Source organism: Micrasema longulum, unplaced genomic scaffold (assembly GCF_059751315.1).
Source record: "Micrasema longulum isolate JH-2025_06_02 unplaced genomic scaffold, ASM5975131v1 h1tg000471l, whole genome shotgun sequence".
Taxonomy (NCBI): Eukaryota; Metazoa; Arthropoda; class Insecta; order Trichoptera; family Brachycentridae; genus Micrasema; species Micrasema longulum.
Window position 1 is genome coordinate 113877 of NW_028277669.1, and position 24580 is coordinate 138456.

Genomic DNA, 24580 nt, shown 5'->3' on the forward strand with positions numbered 1-24580 from the left:
AACAAAAAAAAATAAAAAAAATTCTTTGCTTCCAATCCCTTTAATTATTATATGAAACAGTAACTTTATCATTTTCTTGTTATATTAATCCTTCAAAATATTTTCTTATTTGATTTAATTTTTACATTTATTTTTAAATTGTTTTAAACTTCTACTGAATGTGTTATATAATTTTTAAGGTACATGTTTTTGAAAAATTCTATACAGATCTACTTTTATACATCTAGTAAATGTTATCACTGTAACACTCCAAAAAAAGAGACTAACTCTTGTGCTTGGATAGTGACTTACACTATTGTAGTTGTTTATTTATAAGAGTTTTTATAATTTTGAATATATAAGTACATGAGAAAAAACAAATAAAAACACAGAATATATAAAGAAAAAAAACACAAAATAATAATACATTCATACTAATTAACATTTAATGCAGTTTTTACATGTGTTCAAAAAACTTCTATTGATTTACTTTAAATTTATTTATTGATATATTATTTTTAATTGTTTTTAGTTCACTGGGGAGATTATTATATTTTTTTACGCCTTTGAAGACAAAGCTATTTTGACCATGACTTGTGTGGAATTTAGGAATTTTAATATTATTTTGGTATCTGAGTGACTTATTCATCTCAAATTCTAATTTATAAGTTTAATTTTTGTTTCTAAATCTTGGATAAAATGAAATAAAATTTAACCAAATATGTTTATATTATAAGATTTGTAAAAGGCAATTTTACCATATATGTTAAAAAAAAAAAAAAATAACTTTTGGCATTTTGCTGACTAACGGAAATAAAATGATATCACAAAAAATTGGACTAATTTTATAAATTCTTTTATCAGTTTTAAGTATTATTTAACAAAGTTTTATGTAACACTTGTCTCATCATTATTTCCCTATTCTTTGATTAGAAAATCTCTTACGACAAAGTTCTTGAGTTCTCCATTTGATTGGCACTCCTCTCGAGGCACATTCGTGTGCGTAAGCCGCCAGCGCGGTGCACAGGCACTCGCAGTCCCCGCCGAGCCCGCACGCGCACGTGTCGCGCTCGCAGCGCCGCACGTACTCGCCGGGCGGCACTTCCGAGTGGCAGGCCATGAAGGGCCCCCGCTTCAGGGCCCCGCAGCGCCGCACGGCCCAGGACTGCCGCTCGGGATGCAGCGCACACGTATCCTGCGAATACATATACTCGCATACTAATATCAATCATTGCAAAACCCAACCTATCTGCGAGTGTCATATTTCCATGACACTAAAAATTTTTCATTACCAGGAAGCATCGGGCATACAAAATTTTAGATCTTTCGGCAATCGCAATATGTTCAAAACATGAATTATCACATAGTTTTTTCCATCAAGTCTCTTTGTTATAAATTGTAACAATTATTTTACTCAACAAATTACAACAGGGATGGAGAATACCTTAAATAAGGGAATATGGAAGTCTAGGCATTTACAGGGCTTATGACCTGTCATTGGCTGGTTTAAGTGGCCACTCTTGTTGATCTTAATGACTCCTGAGGGGGTGAAATCCAGTCTTTTGTCTACAAACATTTGGACAAACTCAAATATTGTTATTGTTTTACTGTTTTTGTTTAAACAATGTTGATATTTATTTTTATTTGTGTCTTTATATTTCTTTTGTAAATATTTTCTGAATCTTTTCCTTTATCTTCATTTGTCACGTTTTCTTTTCAAAAGTCTGTTTCATAAAAGTGGGAAAGAAAAGGTATTGTCTACACCAGAAAAATTATTTCGAAAACATTGTGCTGATACTTGCGAGCGTATCGTTGGGTATCTGGCACAAATAGGTAACTGCAAGTTTTAGAAATATGAGATGTTTTTTTATAAATGGAATCAAATAATTTTTGTTTAAAGAGTAAATGGAAATATTTCATATTTTGTAAATACAATAAATAACATTTTATAATATTCAAATTGCTGTTTTATTTGTAGAAAGTAATTAGACAAGTTTTAATTTGTAGTAAGTAGTAAGACAGGGTGATGCAATATCACAAAACTTTTTAGATTAGCCTTAGATGAAATTTTGAAGATGCTAAATAGGAATAATAAAGGCATAAAAATAGATGATAAGTCTTTATATCACCTTTGTTTTACAGACGATAAATTAATAATAAGTGAAGAGGTAAATGAACTGGAAACTATGGTAAAATAATTATTTGAAGCATCTAGAAAGATCGGTCGAAGATAGACAAAGACCAAGATTTTGAGTCAACAACAACAATATAATTATGTACTGGAAATAAAACTATTGGTGCTGTCGACGAGTAGATTTACCTTGGGCACAAAATCATATTGGGAAAACTAAATCAAACTGCGGAACTGCCTAGACGAATCGAGTTAAATTAGGCTGCTTGTTAAATAATAAATATATTATTAGCATAATTATAGCAAAAAAAATCCCATGCTTACCTGAAGTTCAGAGGAAGGTGGACACAGAGGTTGAAGTTTCCAGGAATCGCCGAATAGCCGAGTCGATGTTTCGCTCACTCCTCCCGATGGAGTTTGGAAATCGTCCTCTTCATTATCATCGTAGTTTCCACACAACCCTTTTAACTAATAAAAAAAGTTAGTAAAAATTGCGATATTTAAAAAGACAGAGTTAAGAACTAAGAATTTTATTAATCCAACCCTATATACATGATATGCCAAAGTACTGTTAGAAACATATCTGAATATACAACATTAACATAAATACAATTTTGAACAAACCTAACCTAAAAATATTATTAAAATATAAAGCATTAATTTTGTAGTCAAATATTTTACTAAATGTTATTAAATATTCATATATAACCACTTACCGACATTTCAATGTTCTACCGGTTTCGAGATATACCTGTCTCTTCGTCAGGACACCAATTAAAACAACATGCAAAACCCACTACACACCTTCAGTTAATGTGATACAACAGTTTTGTTGTACTATAAAGTGTAATTTTTAAAAGTATTTTTTGTTAACAAACTAAAATTGGTGAATAAATTACAATTAAGAAGGAATATGTTTTGTGTAAACTTACTCGTCCTTTCCACTTTGGATCAGCCTTAACATACACCCTGGTTCCGCGGTCCCATTGCACCACTACTCCCAAGGAGGGGACTTCGGCATACACAAATAGGCCGGCATATCGAATATTTATTCTGTTAAATTAAGACAAAATCTTCAGTATTATTATATACATCAAGGATTTTACTCTACAATTAATTAGATTATTTTGTTTGTATCAGGTAGGGAAATATCACGTTTTTTTTCAACATTTTTATTTACATTTACTCATAAAGCCAGATGGTTAAAAAAACGTAAGAGGCGGGTGGGATAAAATAGACCCAGTTTAAAAAGTCGCTTTTTGAGCCTGTTCTGTGATTTTTTTTATTTAAAAAAATACTGAAATGTACATTAAGGCATTGAGATGACACACATAGGTTTTTTTGTGAGATGTCTCACGTTTTTCTTAATTATAATTAAAAATATCGAAGCGACTCAAATAACCTACAAGTACGTGCTACGCACAGAGTTATGCCTGTTGGACTACCGAGTACTGTTTCACTGCATCCCCGCCCCGCTCCACCCCGCTTGTTGGACAGTAGGTATCACGTTATCGCTTTTCATATGCTATATTAGCATAGTGACATAAACAAAAGTTATATATAAAAATATTTCTCCACAATATGTATATTGATTTTGAAAATACGAGGTACAAACCTTTTCAAGTCTTTAGTATCTGGAAGAGCTTTGTCCTTGGTAAATGTGATAGTTTCTATTTTTGGGGCCGTTCCTACTTTGAGTGTTATGGCTTTGGAACAAGTCACTCCGGATGTACCGCAGACCTCATTCTAGGAAAGAGTTCAAAACAAACATATATATACTTACTCAGACATAATAGAACATTTTCACAAATTGGGAATAACATTAAAAATATATTAAATACTAGCTTTTACCCGTTTATCAATAATATTTTTTTCCGATGTGTAGCATTGTTATTCTGTTCACAAATCCAAAAATCCAATACCTACCAACCAAACTAACCATAGATAAAGTAAGTCAACGAGGAAGTTAAGTGTTTTTTTAATTTTTTGTTTGTCAATAGACTTTTGAACTACGCAAAAAAAATATTTTTTATTTTTACATTTCGTATTATTATAAGTTTTGTATTTTTGAAATAACACCGCGTGTGACGTCAGAGGTTCTTCCGATTGGTTCGTTTACGGTAAGCCAACCGGATATCCTTCACAGCTCTCATATCATTGGTTGGTTCATATGAACCAGTGACGTCGTTCCAAGTAGTGCATTTTTATCACCATATTTTTTGTACATTTTAAAGAAACTTTACAGTACCATTTCCCGTAGGGCTGAAGTTCCTCATAGAAATTTAAAGAATTGTTTCTTTTTGACATCCTACCTTTTTTTTTTAATAAAGCAACCCATCCTTATAGCCTACTCATTTTCAAATAATGTTGCTCATTGTAACCATATTTAGTTATTTTTTAAGTGTACTTTTTTTAATTTTTGGGATGAACAGTAGGTAGCCTATTTTACTTCCCATTGCTCCGGCTATCCCTGTGCTAAAAATCAAGTCCATGTAGCTCCATTGAGACGTGAAGAACACACAAACAAATATACAGACTATCATCGCATTTATAATATTAGTACCTATATATACAGATTTAGAGTGGATTTTTAAGATTCTAATGATTTATTTATTTAAAAAAACGCTTAGAGGGCTCTTACAATATATAGTTAAAAGAATATATAAAATATTGTAGAAAATAACAAAAATAAACTCACAACTTACTTCACGTGTAATTCATTATAAAAAAAAGGAAATAAAGTGAAGCTAAATGGAGAAACACATTAAATAGGGGAGAATTGGGGGGATGGCCATTCGATGGATAGGATAGCTAGTTTGATAGCAGCAGGCGTGGTGTGGAGCAAGTCCAACAGCTCAGCATAATTATTAGCTGTTCTGTGGATGCTCACTAGGGGAGGGGAGAATGGTGGGTGAAGTTTGTCCTGTTGTACTCACACTGGAACATGTGTCGGATTCTGGTGGTCCTCGTGGGTACACAGTTTATGAGGGACAGGAATTTTGGGCAATCTATTATGGTGCATATCATTTTGTGCATTAGAGTGAGGTCAGCAATTCTCATTCTGCTGGATAGCAATGGTAACCTCAACTCAGACATTAAAGTTTGGTAGCAAATTTCATTTATAGGTTTACCCTTTTTGAACTGTATGTGGCGTAAAAACTTCCGCTGAACTCTTTCCAAGTTAAAAGAGTTGCAGTTGTACAAAGGCCTTTAGACTGACGACGCATATTCCAGTTGTGATCGAACCAGAGCACAATACAGAGATTTTATAGATGCTACTAAAATTTGTTGTTTTCCGGGTAATGAATCCCAGCATCTGCATAGCAATTGTCATTCTATTGTGCATAAAGGTAAGCTCTTCATCAAAGTTACTCCGAGATCTCTGATTTGTGAGACAGTAGTTATTCAAGTGTCGTTAATTGAGTATGATGTTGGAATGTGGTTTCGGGAACGACAAAAAGACATATGAAAACATTTGTTTGCATTTAAGACAAATGGTTGGATTCGCACCACTTAAGAAGGAAATCGATGTTCGAAGTGTGAGTTAACTATCAATGCATAAAAAACAAGTTTTCATTAATCATTTTAGGGTTTAAAAATGATCACATGTAAAACGGCTGGCAATTGGCATCACATCACAAAACGTCATATGTCATGCCCACAGAGCGTGCTTCTAACAAACATTGCGTACAAGTGAGGATGTTATGTGCAAACCTGGCAAAATCCATCTTTCTTTATTTTGAGCAAATCATAAAAAACTAATACGATAAAACTTAAACCTTTTTTTTATAAACAGCTAATATTTTATATCTAACTAGTGATGAAATAATCACAGTTATGTCCAGAAACAACAGTAAAATAATTATTTTAATTTTGAATATTATCAACTTTGCAATTCTAAGTAGAGTAATACCATCACCGTTGTGATTTTATGCTAATTAAAAAAATTATAAAAAATCAAAATTCCGAATTGAAATTTAATGACATACCTAATAAAATAAAGTGTAAACACACCTGTATTTCAACCCCGAAACTTTGTCCGGGCATATCGAATCCTCCTTTGGTCAGCAAGTAGGTACACACTCCCTGGAAGTCGTATGTGCGACCGTCGAACGTGCGGAAATGTGAGTCTCCCCAAGTGCTACACACCCCGGCACAGGGGCGCTTCTCACAGGACCACTTGCCACCCGTACATTTACTGAAAACATTGCGTTTCAATTTAATATGCTCTTATGTCAGCAGCCTTGCATGTCGTGAACAAGGCTATGGTACTCCGGAAGAATCGCAATTTATACTCCTAGAAATGGGAAAATTGATCACTGATCACCAAAGTCCAAGAACTAATCTACATTAATAACTATGAGAAAAGTTGCACGGGTGTTCATTCAAAATTACATGAATTTTAAGATTTTTTTACTCTCGTATCTGCCGAAATTTAAAAGCGGGGAGTTTATTTTTTAATTACTGGAACTCTTAAGTACGTCCCTATTTTTTTTGTATACGTCGGTAATCAGCATTACACAGAAAAGCTCGTTTTTAATTTGACAGCTGTTTTGGAGTGAATTCCTATATCCTGTATCGAGGCTTTACTGACAGAATGTATTAACCCATTAAAACGAGTTCCGAGATAATCGCATTTAAAGGTTTTTTTATTCTTTCAACGCATTCTTCCTTCCACAATTTTCTTTTATTGAAATTTTTTTAAATCATTGACTTAATGCATTCTGTCAGTACAGCCTTGATATAAATGATATGTAAACCAAGTTTTAAACATTTTTCAGTAAAATTAAATTAATTTGATTGAACAAACATATATTGTAAGATTGTGAACAGTTTGAGACCCATTGTTTATATAAAAATAACGTCAAATAATTTCTTAAGCATAAAAGAAAGAAAATAATTCGTTTAGTAGACACAGAATAAAAAACATTTAAAATTAATTAAGGTCAGAAACAGTTAATGATATTCCATATTTACTGCATTCTACTTTAAGATTATGACGTTACAAGTTGAAAAGCAGGCATTAAAATAACAGATGTTCAACACTCTGGAGATGCATGGACAAAAGTCATCATCCCTTATTTTAAACCCATGAAGTAACTTCTCATAGCTGCGTGGCCGGTGAAGATTTGGAAAATCTCAAAGGCAGTTTGGTGATGATGGCGTAAGTAAGCAGCATCTGCCGGCGTTGGTAAAAACATTTTGGTAAACTACTGGGGTAATGTTAAAATAAGAAAACTTATAATATAAGAAATCAAACACTGATTTGAGTCTACTGAACACTTACAAATTTGACTTATTTTACAAATATAAAAACGAAAATTTCGTGGACGGTTGTTTCGCCTTGTTAGGGCATTTTCAAATGAATGTGAAGATTAGATGGATTCACATTCGTTTGAAAATGCCCTAACAAAGCGAAACAATTGTCACGAAATTTTTGTTTTTTTATTTGTGAAAATAAAATAGAGTGTTCAGTAGACTCAAATCAGTGTTTGATTTATTATATTATAAGTTTAAATATGGAGTTCTACAAAATAAACACCAAATCAATCAATACATTAAAATAAGAACAATAAATCTAGTTATTCTACAATATAACAAGGATCGAATAAACTAGACAATAAACATCCTTTTTTAAATTTATTTTAAGAGTGAACTTATGTAACAGCTTATGTGCCATTCTAAATAAAATACAGTAAAGAAATATATAAACGGATTTTATAAACCTTAACTTTAGACCCAACTATAGCATTGTAGCCTTATATCTCACATCAATACAAAGCAGAAATTAATAAATCAATCAATTTCCTATCTACATCCAGTGGTGAATAAGGCAGTACATCAGTACACCGACCGCACTGTTTTAATGATAATTAATAATACATAATATAAGGGACTTTAAGCATCAAACGGGAATCGAGCACGGGACCTTAAAGACCAGGAAGAGAATACTGGGTGTGTAAAATGCCTTACCACGTATTACAGTCTTCCTGCATGGTCTCTCCGTCAGAGTAACTGCGCCCACCGTGGTGACACGGGCAGTCCTCGGCCTTGATGCAGTGGTGGGCAAAAGTGTCCAACACGTAGCCCTTCTTGCACTGACAACCCGGGTGGCATTCTGCATTACTGCTGCTCATAACCGCTTGATGCATGTTCTACGCGGCCAGCAAAATTATTATTAACATCTAGCAGAGCTTAAACACATAAATAATTCATCTTCTAATAAACCATTACAACTTTGCACAAACATGGCAAGAATATTGGGTTGCCTCCTCCCGAGCCAAGGGTAAACATCTTTTCCAACTTAAACAGAATGTTTGAGATAACCCTGAGAGTTGATTGATATGCTCAATCTCTGACCTGCTTTGAGTTGAGCAGTCAAGATGGTGTGTATGCATTATGTAGCGAAAATTTGAAATCTGCAACGGTTTAATTACCGTAAAATAGGAGACCACTGCAAAATGCCGTTCAGTGCTAAAATGAATGCACTAGAGTAATGTTGTGTTTTTAAATTTAAAAGGGTTGTCTCCTACTTAAATCCACCAATAGTTGAAGGACACCTTGGGGGATTATGCAGTGTAATAAGACATAGTGAAAAGGTGGTGTCAAGAATTCAAGTGTGGCAGTACTTTGTGTGAAGATGAACGTGGAGGGTGGCCTCCTGTAACTGCTGAAATTAACAAAAACGTCCAAAAATTTAAGGAAAAGTGAGAAGTGAGAAAGATTGAAAAAGAAGTGAGCATGTTGTATCAGATAACCCTAAAAATATGTAATAATGGAAATTTTGGAGATAATAAAAATTCGGCAAGGTGGGTTCCTTGAATGTTAACGTCCATACAAAAGAGAGTTTCTCTGGACATTTGCGGGAAGCTTCTTGCAATCTACCAACAAAATTAACAGGACTTTCTCGATCTGTGGACAAAACATGGATGCTGCTGGGTGTTTGCTCGATGACTACATCTCAAAGAGAGCCACCACAGGTCAGGGATGGAACATATCAATCAGCCATTGCTGCCAGCTGCCATATCAACTAGAAACAAGTCACTCAATTCTTATAAAACACACATGAAGGGTCATAGTCCATTGATCAATGACACACACGCGTGCAATGATTTCACCTGAAATAACGACCGATGAAGTGAGTCATCATTTTAGATTGAATACAATACAACATATTCTGCAAGACTAACAGCATTGTACATAAAACGTCAGTCTACATAAGAGCAAAGCCCTTCAGTACATTAACTTTGTTCCTACCTTGCAGACTAGAAGAACAAAGGAATGCGGCCTATAAAGAGACCACAGGGTGTGGTAACATCAGTCAGTCCAACCAAGTCAGCTCTACGCAGTCACTCAGTTTTAGAATGTAGCCTAAGTGAAATCAGTTGAACTCATCATCGCCATTACTCTTGTGTTCCGTAAAAGTTCCGTATATTCATTAGCCGTGTAATAAATAAACCATTAAACCCCAAACCTCATATCTTCTGTCAATCCTCAACTGGGGTAGGAGCTCCAACTCTCAAAAACAGAAAAATCCTACACACGCATCAACTACAAAAACGAGTGGCATGGTAAATGACAAATTCAGACTAGAGATAGTTGAGCAAATGACTATCATCAGACAGGGAAAGTGCATGTCTGGCGACCTTGAATGGAGTGAGCAAGCCGGGTGGCAAACGATCAAAAGACTTCAGGTCCAACATAAAGAGCAATGTGAATGAGCGACAAAAGAGGGACCTGCACCCATTACTGGAATGAAGATGGTTGATGGCAAAAGCTACAAACCTTGCATGTCACTGGTTCTGCCGGCTCGCAGGTTGTAAACTCTTCATTCTTCGCAGCGCTACATTTGTCCTTAATATCGGCGGCTCTGGGGTATGACATTATTTCTTCCGGAGTAGCCGCACGGCAATCCCACTTTGCTCCATTACAGACACTGCAAGGTGCAATAATTGTAACAATCAGATATCTACTACAGCCAACCATTGAAAGTATACATATTGTATTATATAAGTGATGATATTTTAAAAAAAACATGAATATATTAGCATAGAATAAAAAAATATAATTAGTAAAGCCTTTCTGGTTTCAATTTAGAGCTGTTAGATGGAGACTAAACTAACTAGAAGGCACTAGATATTAATGTTAAAACGTTGTATAGATTCCCTGATAATAAATATGTACATGTGTATGTGCAATAAATTACCAAAGTTCTTGTTGCCTTTTCCCTGGCCGCACTTCCCGGTACTGCGGGGGGAACTCCAGCCCGGCGTGGAAGCACGGGCACGAGGCCTGCGGGACGCACTCCCCCGTCGTGTCCAGCGCCTCTCCCGGGGGACAGTTGCAGCCCTCCACGCAGCGCGGCCGGCAGTGCGCCTCCTCGCTTGCGTCCATCGCGTCCAGCCACGCGTCCGACAGGTCGTGGCAGCTGCGCTGGCACGAGTCCCCGCACACCTGGTATGTCTGGCCGCCCGGGCAGTGGACCTCTGCAGACAGGTGGCATATTAATTTTGAGTATGTACAAACCTTCTTTATGTAAATACACTGGACCATTTTACACCGTTCAAAAAGATACAAAGCAAGTGTACTTAGATTAAACTCGTTTTTGAAATCTGTAAGTTCAGTCACATCACTAATATTTCTAGAATTAAACTGACTACCTTTTGATTCAAACTCTGTGGCTTAAGCATAAGTCACAGCACAACTCTGTTTTAGAATATCTAAGCATTCCAGATTGACTGGCTGACGTCTAAGTAAATCTCTTAGATTTTCATGGCCATTCAGATGCGCAATGAGTTTTTCTGGGTTATTATGTCACGTGTCGTTCGCACTCTTTTCTGATGTTTCAGATCGTATTACAGCATCCATCATCAGGGTTGATGTTATTTGTGAACTTAGAATTTGTACCGTGTCACAGTCATAGATATATCGTCGATGATACTGCAATAGATACTGATAAAAAAGCTGTTTTTTATGTATTTTGCTCACTTAGAAACATCCTGAACATTAGCGCTCTCAGAACTGTGTATTTCGCTCTTTTCTGGTCAGTAAGAAGGTTGCACGGCGTCGATCATGAACCCCCTAATAAACGTACAAAAATTGATTCTTAGATTGATGCTTCAATGTCCCCCAACTTTTTCATCTGAGACAATGTTTCAATTTATGAAGGTACTGGACATTAGACTATTTTTAAAAAAAGAGTCAATGACACATTTCTGGTCATACGGTTACAAGAGGAGATCTCAGCAGAATGCCCGGACGAGGTTTTCCCGTAATTTGAATCATTTAATACCAAAAACACATATGACTTTCAAGAGTGTTTAATGTCCTGGATGAACATAATAAGTTCTCCAAAACGAAATCCATTTTCAGGAGAAGTGCGCAAGTTTGGATTTCGTCTAAGGGAAGAGACCATCGCAGGAGATTGCTGCGAGACATTGCAGACCGCGTGGAACATTCAACTCGAACCAAAAGGATGACTTCCTGACTCCCGAGGGAGACGTCGAGCAGGCCGTGATGCCTGTCGCCAACAAGTGGAAAACTGGGGAGCAGTGCCGAGACCTGGCGGACAAGGGGGATGCGCACCCTTGCGACGTCAACGTCCAGAATAAGGCCATAGCTGAGAAGTTGTGCGAGAAACTAAAGAGCCGCAGGTTTGCTGGTAAAATAACATGAATTCATGAATTGGATTTTTTTGGTATACTACGAGTATTAGGCGTGTTGTCCAGATTTTTATTAAAATTCATGTTTATAGAGATGAAGAGTAATAAAAGTTGATTAGAGGCGATGGGATAGAATAAAATTATCCTTGTACCCAGAAATAAAAAAAATGCATAAAGGCATAAACTGTGAAATAAAGATCCGAATGTTGGAATAGTGTTATTGCCAACGGCTCTTTAACATAGGAATGTTGCACATGCCAGAGAATGGTAAGTGGAAAAATTCCATGCCAACATATTGGGCTTATATCCACAGTCCAATGTGTGTAGTTGAGACCTTGGCCGATAAATGGTGCCGAATTTCCGGTAAAGTCAAATACATCGGGCATCAAAAAACCATATGCAAGTTTTGTTACTCTGCTCATAACATCGTATTGCGCAATTTGTTTGTTTTTTTATCTGCTACAAGATTTCCGAAGTATCATTATGATCATCCCTTCTTTAAGGAGTTCAAGACCAAAAACAAGTCTATCTTTGGAAATTTCACCATGGAATTACTCCACAAAAAAAAGAAAACTCGTTGACTGTCTTACGCTTAGATCAGCTACATCTACGGCGATAGGAAAAATCATTATATTATAAATAGGTAACTAACCACATTCCTTGACATTTAGTCTCCACTGCACCTGCACTCCTTGGCGGGCGCACTCTGTGGCGTAGGCCCCGATCATGGGGCACAGGCAGCGCGCCGTGGAGCCCTCACACGCGCACATATCGTACATGCAGTCCTCGTAGAACGGTGTCACATCCACGCTCCAGTGGCAATCTGTAATTCATAAAAGAGGTTAGCAACAAAAACAAAAAGGATTCATGCAAAAGCTAACAAAAATATGCGTATTCAATTGAATACATAAATACCAGATACAATATCTACTTTAAAAAATTACATCTGGCATCTTTCTCTTCATCTAGATCTGTTGATCTGTTGAACTGTTCTGACAGAGAGCTGCTACTCTTGGGATGTTGAGATCCAAATGACCCTCCATCTTTTAGACAGTCTTCAAGGAAGACTATGACCTGGTGGAATTTCATTGTTGCCATGTAAGGGATTCTGGAGTTGTCCATTCTGTTAACATGATTTCTTCAGAATCTTCTTATTATAAAATAAACATATCAAAACAAGGTGCGTAAAATTTTCACAGGCATGTTAACACTATAAAGGATATGTGTGTAGATTTTCACGGTCACTGTCATCAATATGTATCTTTTTTGGGTGATCCCGTGTAAGGTGGATCTGTTCCAACGTTTCGGCTACCATTGCATTTGACAACATTTGGGTCTATGGGAAAATAAAGGAACATTTATTAAACTCGAAAGACAAGAACCCCTTGAAAACTGAAGCAGTTTATAAAATGAGCTGCTGAAGATGTGATAAAATGCACATTGGACAAGCAGGGTACAGCAAAGAAAAGAATTCAAAAACATAAACGAGCGTGAAAAATCAGCAATAGCGGAATACTTTATAGACACGGGACATCTTTTTGACTTTGAACCAAGGATTTTGCATAAACCTAGAAATAACAGTGCACACTAAATATAAAGGCAATTGAAATACACAAACACCCAAATGACGTGAACATTGGTTCCCGGCACTACACGCTACAAAAAAGACACAGAATGTGCCTACTGCCAACTGACACACGGTACAAATTACTAGTACATAAACACATATTTTTCTACAAAACACACAGTTTACACAGTGGTAGCCGAAAGGTCAGAATGAATCCAACTTCTATCAAAATCCAAAATACATATTGACTATAAAGAATGTTTTTTGGGTAAACCCATAGAAAATTAACTTGTTCTAATCTTAGAGCTCAAATACATGGACTATGAATTGACCTTCGTTACAGGGACCATGAAGTAAATTAGTTTAAAAAACTTAAAACATAGCATTCTCATACCCGTATGCAAAGACAAAACTTAAGGTGAGGAAAGTACATTCGAATCTCATATGCAGAGAATAACCCGAAGGTCAAGACAATAGAGTGTATTTACCTCACCTTGAGGTTTGTCTCTGCATACGGGTATCAGTGAAGTGAAATTAATGCAAAAAAAAGTTGTTTTTAATATTTTTCTGGGTTTTTAGTCTTTTCTTTTAGTGTCATTGCATTCATTACTGACATTTCGTATTGCATACCAGAAAAATTAGCCAATAAATGAATTCGTGCTATTTTACCAGCAAACAGGTGGCTCTTGAGTTTCTCGCACAGCTTCTCAGCTGTGGCCTTGTTCTGGACGTTGACGTCGCAAGGGTGCGCATCCTCCTTGTCCGCCAGGTCTCGGCACTGCTCCCCAGTTTTCCACTTGTTGGCGAAGGGTATCACGGCCTGCTCGACGTCTCCCTCGGGAGTCAGGAAGTCGTCCTTTTGGTTCGAGTTGAATGTTCCACACAGACCCTGAGGAAACAATCCATCTCCTTGAAGCGAGCCGGTAGATAAAAGACATTACGTAAAAAAATAATTTAAAGAGTTCATATTAACATATTACAATAGAGATGAAGAACATTTAGGAGAAGGTTATATAGAAGTCTAGGCATCTACAGGGCTTATGACCATTTAATGGCTGGTTTAAGTGGCCACTTTACACTCTGTGTAACATTCACCATTCTGCCCATATTTGAACATCTACATTCATTCAATTATTTCATCTGTTGATGTTTGTGAAGTTAAAGAGCTGAAACATTTATTTATGCAAGTGAGATTCATCTAATTGAATTATTTCACCTACATACTAGGCAACATACTAGGCAACGCATACTAGGCAACGCCTGAAAATGTTATTTTTTCAATTTCTATACTTCTTCATGGACCAGGTGGATTTATTAGCAATATTTTGTCGATAAATCCACGGTGGTGATGCATAGGGCACTGCATTGGTACACCAACCGTGGCGTATCTTGATCAATTTTGATACATAAGATAATCAGTCTTACGCCTCAGGTGCCAGTCCAAGAACTATGAAATATTCGAGAGTAAAAACACCATTTTAAACAAATATTTTATGCCAACCATATCGGGAATCAAACCCGAGAGCTCTTGCATGGTAAGCAAACGCATTGACCACTACACCACGAGGCCGACAATTTACTACTTACAAGTGACTTTTAACTTATTCAAATAAAGTTCGGTTTCGGCCGAAACTAGAACAGAAGTTGAAATTCAGTTTCGGCTGAAAACCTTGTTTCGGTCAGTCAATAGACAAATATTGTTTTTTAAATTTTATTTTGAACAGAAAACATAAATGAAATTAATAACACTCGTATTTTATCGGTCGATTGGGTAATAAGTAGCAATAAGTTCGCCAATGTACAATATATAGGTAAAATAAGACTGACTCACTCACCAACTGATAATTTGAATAAGGAATTAGTCGCCTACCTTAGTTTTCCCTTTGAACGAAGCCGGCGCATCAATGTGGGCCCGAGTCATACCATCCCACCAAACCTCGATGCCGTTTGGTAATTCAACTAGAATAGTAACAACCATTATGTGAAATACCATCACGTCGAGATCTGTACATTGTGCAAGGCCGAGATGGCGATGTAATTTCAAAGTTTTGGTGGAGATTTTAAAAATCAAACAACTTTAAAAAATCATAGCGATTATAAAAGGACTCATAATGCTATTTTTTTGGCTTAGTTTAATAGTGCATTGACAAATAAAAAAAATCACTGGACTTCCTCATTCCGTTCTTTTATTTTTCATTACCTCCTTTTTTTGTTTGCAATAATTACTTAATGTAATTTAATTTTTTATATGATTACTATATTATTAGGTCTAAAATATGGACGTTCATTGAACATGTAAAGTTGTGTACATAATTCAGCTATTTCTATTTTAATGGTAAACATTTATTTATTAATTATTTAAATCAGGATACAGTTAAACTCCAATAATCTGAATCAATTGGGACCGGACCCCATTTAGATAATCAAAAATTTAGGTAATTTGATTTGTTCCAAAAAAAGGGTCTGTTTTAAGTAATTACTGTATGTATGGTGAAATTGAAAATGAATTATTGAAAATGAAAAATGAGCTTTTAATAAATAATTCAGTTAAGCAAAGTTACAAGTGCTGTATATTAGTACAGTATTTTTTTATTTATTTTACAGAAACACACGGTTAACAATGATTAAATGACATAATAAAAATAAGGTTTAAAGACAGACCAGCCAAGTTATAATTATAGTAATTATGGTACAACAAAACGGTATGTTTGTGTGTATTTGTATGTGAGTAAGTGTAGAGGTGTGTACAGTATGTACGTACCGTACTGTACATGAAAGTCGTTGCTCGCCGAACATCCCGGTCAAAGTAAGCTGTTTGACTGTCATTGTCGGTTTTCGGGCAGCCAAGTCTTTATTTTGTGAATCACAGTACGTTTCTGTATTAATTATTTATTCTGAAAGTGACTCGGATAATCGGAAATTCGGATAGCCGGAGTTTAACTGTATTAAGTAATCAAAAAATGTTACAAATAATAAATATTTTACAAACCTAAAAGGAAAAGAGAAGACACGACTCGTATTTTCATCCCGCTGACTTTTGCGGGAAGTTTGGTGACATCTTTTCCGTTGACCACAACAGCGCGACCTTGCTTCAGTTGCAGCGTGCACTCTCCGTACTTGATGACCACTGCCTTCGTGCAAGACGGCAAGTCGTAGACGTTGTCATCGCTGGCAAGATTCATAGCCTGAAGGAAGTAATGCCAAAATTTAGTTTAAAAAAAGGTTCATGTAAGGACGACTAAACTTTGATATCATTCCTCGCTTTTACATATTTACTATCGTGTTTTTAGTAAAAAAAACACATTGTTGAAAAATTCTGCATTTAAGGTACATAGTTAAAACTATAAAATGTATTTTGCTTATTATGATTTTAAAGCTTTCTCGTACTCTACACCGTAGTTTAATTAATTTAATAATCAATAAAATACAGGTAAATACATTAGCCTTCTTCTGATTTACCTGTAAGACAATGAAGGAAAACGGTGTTAGTTTAAGAATAAGCTCTGTAGCAACATTTCAAAATCATTTTAGCTACATTAATTCTGACACTTTATATGGAGCAAAACTTTTTTAAATATGTAGGACATACCTTACTCTATCATCTGATCTACTATCGTCTTAAGTACGATGCTGAAACTGAATCATGAATTTCCTATACGTAGACAACAACAAAATTAAAATATCCAAAATACTGCATACCTAGTGCAAATATCAAATTGCTGACAAAAGGGGAAATAGAAGGTGACTCCAATTCCCCACTCAGAAATAGAAATAATAGTAAAAATACTTATTATAAAAGCAGTGACACCTTTATCACAAAAGTTCACAGTCAATTCAATTTAGTTCTAGCTATCACTCTTGGGCTCTATAACCAATCCTGTATTCAACATGTATTGAACACACATTGAAGCATAACGTAATTTCTTCTGTAATCTCCAACTAGTGCAGGAGCACCAAACACAACCTAGCAAAATTCTACAAATTAAAGAATTATTTCAAGTTGATGTCGAAGTGGAAATGATATTTTTTTATTAATAAAATCAAATATGCTATGAATTTAGAACTCTTACTTCCGAAATGGCCCCAGAGCAAGCGACATTTTCCCCCTCGATACTGAAGTCATCTCCCTTGAGCAGGTAGTAAGAGCACTGGCCCATGAAATTGAACCGGCGCCCATCGAAGGTCTGGTAATGCGGATCTCCCACAGCGGAGCAGCGAGCCCCGCAAGACACCTGCGTACACAGCCACTCTCCATTCTGGCAGGTACTGAGGAACACAACAAATTTACATTCTAACTTCAGAGATAACATTCATTTTTTAAATCTACCTTACACAGATGAACAACAGAAGGCAAGGCAAGAAAATAATTTTAATTTGAATGGTCAAATGCATTCTAATACCCGGATGCAGAGACAAACCTTAAGGTGAGGAAAGTACATTCTATTGTTTTCACCTTCGGGTTATTCTCCGCATTTGAGATTAGAATGTACTTTCCTCACCTTAAGTTTTGTCCCTGCACACGGGTATAATTCACATATCAACATTAATTCAATAGTGCACTTACATGTTAAACTTTTTCTATGCTTTTTTAAAAGTTGTAACTGACCATAGTCACATGCATCCGGCTATATCACCTATCATGGCAGATAAAACAGCATATCATCGGTGATTGTTCCGGACGCGCCGAAGATGATTTGAAGCCGTTATTATTGTTATTATTGGCTATACTTCATAATAACTATGACGATACTCTCCAATTCCACGTTTCTATTCCTTAACCAACAATTTACTTGTGAAATAGACTATTTTAATACAACAATCAATGGTATTAGCAGCAAACTTATAAATCTCCATTGAAGGCGTTACTGAGATATTTGCGAAAAACTTTGAAAAAAGAATTGCGAGATTTCTAATTATGCTTCACTAACTCAATGGAGAACGCTAAGTTTGGGGTGTCAAGTAGTATGATCGAAATCTGGTTTTGCAAGATTTTGAGACGGTTTTGAATTACACAATTATTTGGATAGGTGGGTTTATATGTATACTTTAATTTGGCATCAATAACTAATTTTCCGTTTTTGGTGGAGATTTCTGCTTCCCGAAGCAGAGTACAAAGCTCGGGCAAAAAGTACCTGGTCAGCACTATGCGAAAGTACTCGCAAAGTTTTGCTTTTGACCTAATAAAGCTAAGCCGAAATCAAGTGAGGGTTATCACAAGAGCCCGCCCAGGGCACTGCAGATTGAACAAACACCTTCCTCGAATGAACCTTTCCCAAACTTCAAGATGTAGGTTTTGCAGCGCAGATGAGGAATTACCCATACACATTCTATGTGAATGTAATGCTTTGCATTATAAAAGGAGATGCTGAAGATGTCAAAGAGCTCACCCCCTACCTAATAGCCCGATACTTTACGGTAAACTCTCGCCTACCACACAGAAGCCAGGCTCTTTGTAGACCTGGGCTTAGAGGGCGGGAACTATTCACGGGGACACGTCACAATAGATCTTCACAGGTCGCAGTGTCAAGAGCTTGCATGGCACTGACCCCTACCACTAAGAATAAGAATAAAAATAGCAATAATTAAAAACTAACGGCTCTTAGTTCCTATAACGAATGTATTACAGTAAAACATCTTCGTAAAAAAAAACAGGTTCCGCGTTATTTCAGTATCACTAACGATATGCTGTTTCTGTTGGGGACAAAATTATCAGTGACAAATAATAGACCCCAAAAAAATATAAATCAATCGTCTAATATTCTTATCTGCATTATGTACGCAACCCTCAATCACGGAATGTCTTTCTTCTTGCATAGCAAAAATGTAAAATTACCAAGTATTGCAGTCTTTGGGTACACTGGTCCCGGGAGGGAACTGCTTCCCGCGCAGCCTGCAGGGGCACTGGTCCTTGGTGACGCAGCGCCCGGCGTGCAGCAGCGTACCCGCGGGGCAGAAGCAGCCCTCGGTGCAGGAGCCGGGGGCGGGCGGGGCGGAGTCCCCGTCGGGGCTGCCGCAGCTCAGCTGCACGGGGGGCCCGCACCACTGGTACACGCGGCCGCCGGTACAGTTCATCACTAGAGGTACACAATATGTATGTTGCAGTTTATTTATTATATTTCAAGTCTTGAAATAGTGTACACATACATATACACTAGAAACTCTCTTTAGATGGGGGATATGCTCCACACAATACCGCGTAGAAAAAAAAACCCATAAAAAGTTAACAGTGCTGGATACGTTTCCTTGTATTGGGTGTTAACATAAGACGTGTCTGTTTTTTTTCCAAGTTTAAAAATGAGCACCAGAAGTAAAACAAAATGGTAAAGCTTGTGCGTCATTCGAAAGAAAATTTTCTGATGTAAAAGATATTGTGCTTGCTTCTGCGTTACATTTTATTTGATTGTAAAATGGAATATCAAGTAGACGACGGTGAGCATTTTCAATACATCCTTCTGTTTGTGTTCACCGAGGAAATAAAGTTGCCCACGATATACTCATAGATATCAGTGGCGAACGGTTATTTTATTTACAGGTAAGCTATAGAAAAATATCATTTATTTGTACCTACATAGTAGGAACATAATATTATGTAAGTGATAAATACTATAAATTGCTATTTTTTCTGTGGTTCTGTGTGATACAACAACTCTCATCCATGAAATCAACTTAAATGACGGAACTTCGTGATATATTATAGTGGCTATATTATCTATTAATTTAACACAACTTTAAAAGACTTTATAAAAAATAGCACAATTCAGTTGGTAAAAGGTATTCTCATTACGATTGAAATGTCAACTGGCCGATTTGTTCTAGAAATGATTAAAGCCAAAAACGTCCGCATCGAGAGCCACATGTGTTGCGGGTCATATGTCAAAAGTATCATCTCAAAGAAAAACAGTCTTTACGAAATAATGTTTGAAACACTGTTTTCCAAATCGAGAATCTTTAAAGAATTTGTGTAATCTACATGTTTACTCTAAGAGAAAAATCCCGCCGCTGGGTTTAACATGTTCAAAATATGGGTTTGAAGGGGTTTTCCGGATCAGGATTCTCCTACTATTTTGATAAGTGTCTGTTTCATGAATTTTTTAAAATAATTTGTACGTCTTGACTTTTAGTTTTTAATGTATGTTATTTTAAATAAATGAATTGAATGAAGAAGAATACATTATTGACTAATTTATGATATTTATTTGTTATGTCCTCTTGATCTCTTAATTTGAAAAAAAGTGGACTTAACTAATGTTAACACCAACAAATTAGTCAATAATGTATACTTATACTTAAAGAGTTGAAGCAATATAGATGTGGCCACTTAAACCAGCCAATGGCAGGTCATAAGCACTGTAAATACCTAGACATCCATATTCCCCTTCTCAGAAATGTTTTCCCTTTCCGTTACAACAAATTTAAATAAAATTTATATTTTTTCTCTCGGTTGAAAATGTAACAAGCATTAAACTAGCCAAATAACAATATTTGAAATAAATACTATTTAATGTGCGTAACTTACTGCATGTATCCACATCTCTCCATTTAGCGAGTGACTTGATTCCTTGTGCGGAACACTGTCCCGCGTACACCGCTAAACTGTCGCATCCACACTCTTCACGAGCTGAAAACAAAAATCCATTTTTAAAGAAAGAATTGTATAATGCAATAGACCTTCGGGACTCACCCAGAAATCAATGCCCACTGTCATCTGAGCTACTATTGTCTTAAGGATAGTGCAGAAGGTGAATCAAACATTTGCTGTATCTAAACAATAAATATTCAAAACATCAAAATTGCTGACAAGCACAGATATCAAATTGCTGACAGTCAGTGATATATAAAATTCCCCACCAGGAAATAAAGAGACAGAGACAGAGCACCCTTAGTTACTCAGTTAACCCTTTGTTTCGTGAACATAGATTTGGTTTTTGAACTTTTTCTTTAAGATTTATAACTTAAAAACAATTACATATTTTTCTTGGTTTTTTTTTAAACTCTTTTTTAAAAAAAAAATAAAGTGGTACAAATTTGTACAGTAAGGGAATTTTTCTATTACTATATATTTACTCAAATAAATTAAAACCCGTATTATAATCAAACCACAAAAATATTTGAAAATTAAGAACATACTTGCTATCATAATTATTTTACAATTAGGGTTTGTAAAGGAGTAGTAATTTTATATAACCAAACGGGTGACAGCTCTATACAAAACTGATCTCCGGGAGTATATTTTGGAACTTCAAAAAATCAGTATAGAACAAGCTATGGCCTTAATTCTCCAATGAATGATACTGTCTTTGTCGTATTGTCAACTCAAGACAAGATCTGGACTTTATTGGTTTAAGTTTACAACGATTTAAACGAGCACTAAATAAATGGACCAAATCTTGTCTTGATGTCCCTTATGTTTGTCAATGCTTTTCTTCTTCTTTTTTAATGTTTTAAACTGTATTTCTATCATTATTCCCTTTCGGCACCTAATGGTGCATAGGGCACTGCATTGGTACACCAATAGCAGCGTACCTTAATCATTTCTTTTGTTACATGAAGGTAAGATGATCAGTCTTACGCTTCGGGTACCAGTCCAGGGACTATGAAATATTATATTATGAAAACACCCTTTTCAATAAATATTTCATATCAACCATGTCGGGAATCAAACCCGAGACCTCTAGCATGGTAGGCTAACACGCTGACCATTACACCACGAGGCTGATGAATTGTATAAAGGGACAATATCCGTAAATATATAAATAAATTAAATGGCCAAAATTACTAAAAAATGAGCAAATATGTACTGACAGTTATTAGTTACATCAAATGCATTCTCGTATAAGAGATATTATTAGTTATTTTACACCTGGAAAAATTTATACCGTTGGGTTAATCAGTCAGTAACTCTCGCGCTCAATTACTAGATAATTTAACATGTAATAAATACACATCAATGCATAACGTCATCACCTCCAACTGGGTAGGAGCTCTCATGCATCAACCAGCATAGACCAAAAAAATTAGATTGATAGAGCGTTATACATACATTGATGAGGAGGACAACCACAGTAATCCCACTTGCAAGATTCAAGCAGGAGGGAAATGTCCATTAGCTGAAACAAGAAAAAATTCTAATAATTATGTGTCCAACAACAAAAGTTTACCAAAATGGCGCCAAGTGTTTATGTTGACCGTAATAATAATAGATTGAAATATTTCGTACTTTGCTGCAGGCAGAGAAGCGAGCTTTAGATACAAGATTGGTACAGAATGTTTCAGCCTCGGTTGCTAACTTGTTAGGCTTGAGAGTGCAAGCGTGCTGCTCTGATGGTGTGTCTTCGCACAATTCATCTAAAAACACAGATAGACATTAGTACTGTAGGAGGATATACATTTTGTAATTGCTTCAAAAATATGACGGAAAATTGCAACAATGTTTAATGACTGCGAGAGTTGTATTAATATATGGTAAAATATATTGAATTAAATGCTTTTTTATAAGACCACCTGAGTTTATTTTGAACCACTAATTGTTTCGCAAAGCACAGATCATTCCATCTACAGGTGTTATTATAAACTAAACATAAATATACGGAAATGAAAAATCTAGGTACTGACAGAGGTGAGAGAAGCTAATGAAGGAGGATTTGTAGAACGGAATATTGTGAGTAATGGTGAGGGATTTTATAATAATTACTACCTAGAGACAAGATCTGGTCTATCTTAATGGTTATTTAAATCTAGAAAGACTTACACCAAAAAAGTCCAGATCTCGTTTAATCACATTGTTACTCCGCATACTTAATTCCGATTCAATAAATAAAAGTATTCTGACAAGTTACCATCGAAACAAGAATTTTAAATGTCTGTAATATGAACGCAACGTTTTCAACAAATGTAAAGAAAATCAACCTCCGATTTTTTTGTACTTCCAACTGTCCGCCAGAGTCACAATAGTTTTGGGAACTGTGCCATCTTTGGTAACCACATCATTGTCTGGATTCCCATCCACTTTTCCACACAGCCCTTCAGTTCTCCCCCATAAAGATTCTGTCACATCTACTTGTACTAGTTGCTAAAAACACAAAAAAAAAACATTTTCATAATTATTAGATAAAGTATCAAAAACATTTTGATACACCAATTGAAACTGTCAAAACACCATTGGTGGGAAAATTTCTTGCTTATATACATGATGACTGACTTAAACATGGGTAATGAATTGAGGTTTCATAGCTTGAAATAACAGCCAGCTTATGTTTACCTTAGTGTCCCATTTGATGGTTGCACCGAGTGTTTCTAGAACAACCTGTACCAGGTGTCCGGCCATCTGCACGCGGATCCCCGGCAGCTGGGCCGGTATGGGGAGGAGACGCTTGCTGCTCTTGAATATCACACCTCCATCTTCTGAACAGAAAATTGTCACACAAATCATTTAGACCTCGCGAAAATATGTTTTGAAATAAGAGCTTTGGCGGGGAAAGCATCGTCTTACATGATAATCGCGAGATATAAGTGGATTATGAATTCTTAAGAATTTGCGACAGTAACAATCGTCATTTATGCATCCGCACAGCCGAATTTTTAACCAAATTTAAAAACAGCTTGGTATTTCTTAAGAATAAATTATAATCACGATAAGTTAATGTACCTTTAATCTGGGGAAAGTTTGCAAGAGATAGGATGGTGTATATATATTTGTGAATGTGGATAAATGAAAAAGTAATATGTAGGAATTAATAATTTTAGCAGGTTCAGACTCTTACCATTTGCTTCCAGTGAGTATTCCTTGTCCTGAAGGAATATATACACACGTCTGCGATCGTTTGCATTCTGCACGGCCACATTAAAGGTGCTATCCTGACTATCTCGTACCAAAATGTGGCGACATGGCGAGTCAAAACTATGAGAAAGCAAACAATAAGGAAACAGTGAGAGAAACATTACCTAATATAGAATCATATTGATCAGTGCACATAGTAACCTGTAAACTTTGCCATCAAATGTCTTGAAGTGAGCACCGCCCCATGTAAAACAAGTCCCTGGCTTGGGAATTATAGGTTCCACGGTGACATAGCTCATCCCACGCCCATAGTTTGTCGATCCCATCGTATGGGGAATGCTTTCATTCTAAAATAAAGGTCACAATTTGAATAGGAATAATATGGGAGAAAAAAAAAAGGTTGATTTGTGTTTAAATCCATCAATGTACAATATTTTGATGACTATATTAAAAGTTATTGTAAT

At 36.0% G+C, this 24580-nt stretch overlaps 1 protein-coding gene across 1 annotated transcript in view; it reads right to left on the minus strand.

The window, feature by feature from the left end:
* The window catches only part of LOC148281306 (hemocytin-like), an 82614-nt gene that overhangs the window by 47484 nt on the left and 10550 nt on the right, over positions 1 to 24580 (minus strand). Inside the window, exons 9-29 of the mRNA XM_088226908.1 lie at positions 24318 to 24463; positions 24100 to 24236; positions 23598 to 23740; positions 23246 to 23408; positions 22557 to 22684; positions 22380 to 22446; positions 20856 to 20957; positions 19173 to 19413; positions 17410 to 17605; positions 16329 to 16524; positions 15210 to 15298; positions 14009 to 14228; positions 12425 to 12595; positions 10317 to 10596; positions 9896 to 10046; positions 8084 to 8265; positions 6125 to 6308; positions 3726 to 3856; positions 3043 to 3163; positions 2435 to 2578; positions 925 to 1174 (exon numbers count right to left, since the gene is read on the minus strand). Coding sequence (XP_088083034.1) covers positions 925 to 1174; positions 2435 to 2578; positions 3043 to 3163; positions 3726 to 3856; positions 6125 to 6308; positions 8084 to 8265; positions 9896 to 10046; positions 10317 to 10596; positions 12425 to 12595; positions 14009 to 14228; positions 15210 to 15298; positions 16329 to 16524; positions 17410 to 17605; positions 19173 to 19413; positions 20856 to 20957; positions 22380 to 22446; positions 22557 to 22684; positions 23246 to 23408; positions 23598 to 23740; positions 24100 to 24236; positions 24318 to 24463 — 3442 coding nt within the window. The remainder of the gene's footprint in view (positions 1 to 924; positions 1175 to 2434; positions 2579 to 3042; positions 3164 to 3725; positions 3857 to 6124; positions 6309 to 8083; positions 8266 to 9895; positions 10047 to 10316; positions 10597 to 12424; positions 12596 to 14008; positions 14229 to 15209; positions 15299 to 16328; positions 16525 to 17409; positions 17606 to 19172; positions 19414 to 20855; positions 20958 to 22379; positions 22447 to 22556; positions 22685 to 23245; positions 23409 to 23597; positions 23741 to 24099; positions 24237 to 24317; positions 24464 to 24580) is intronic.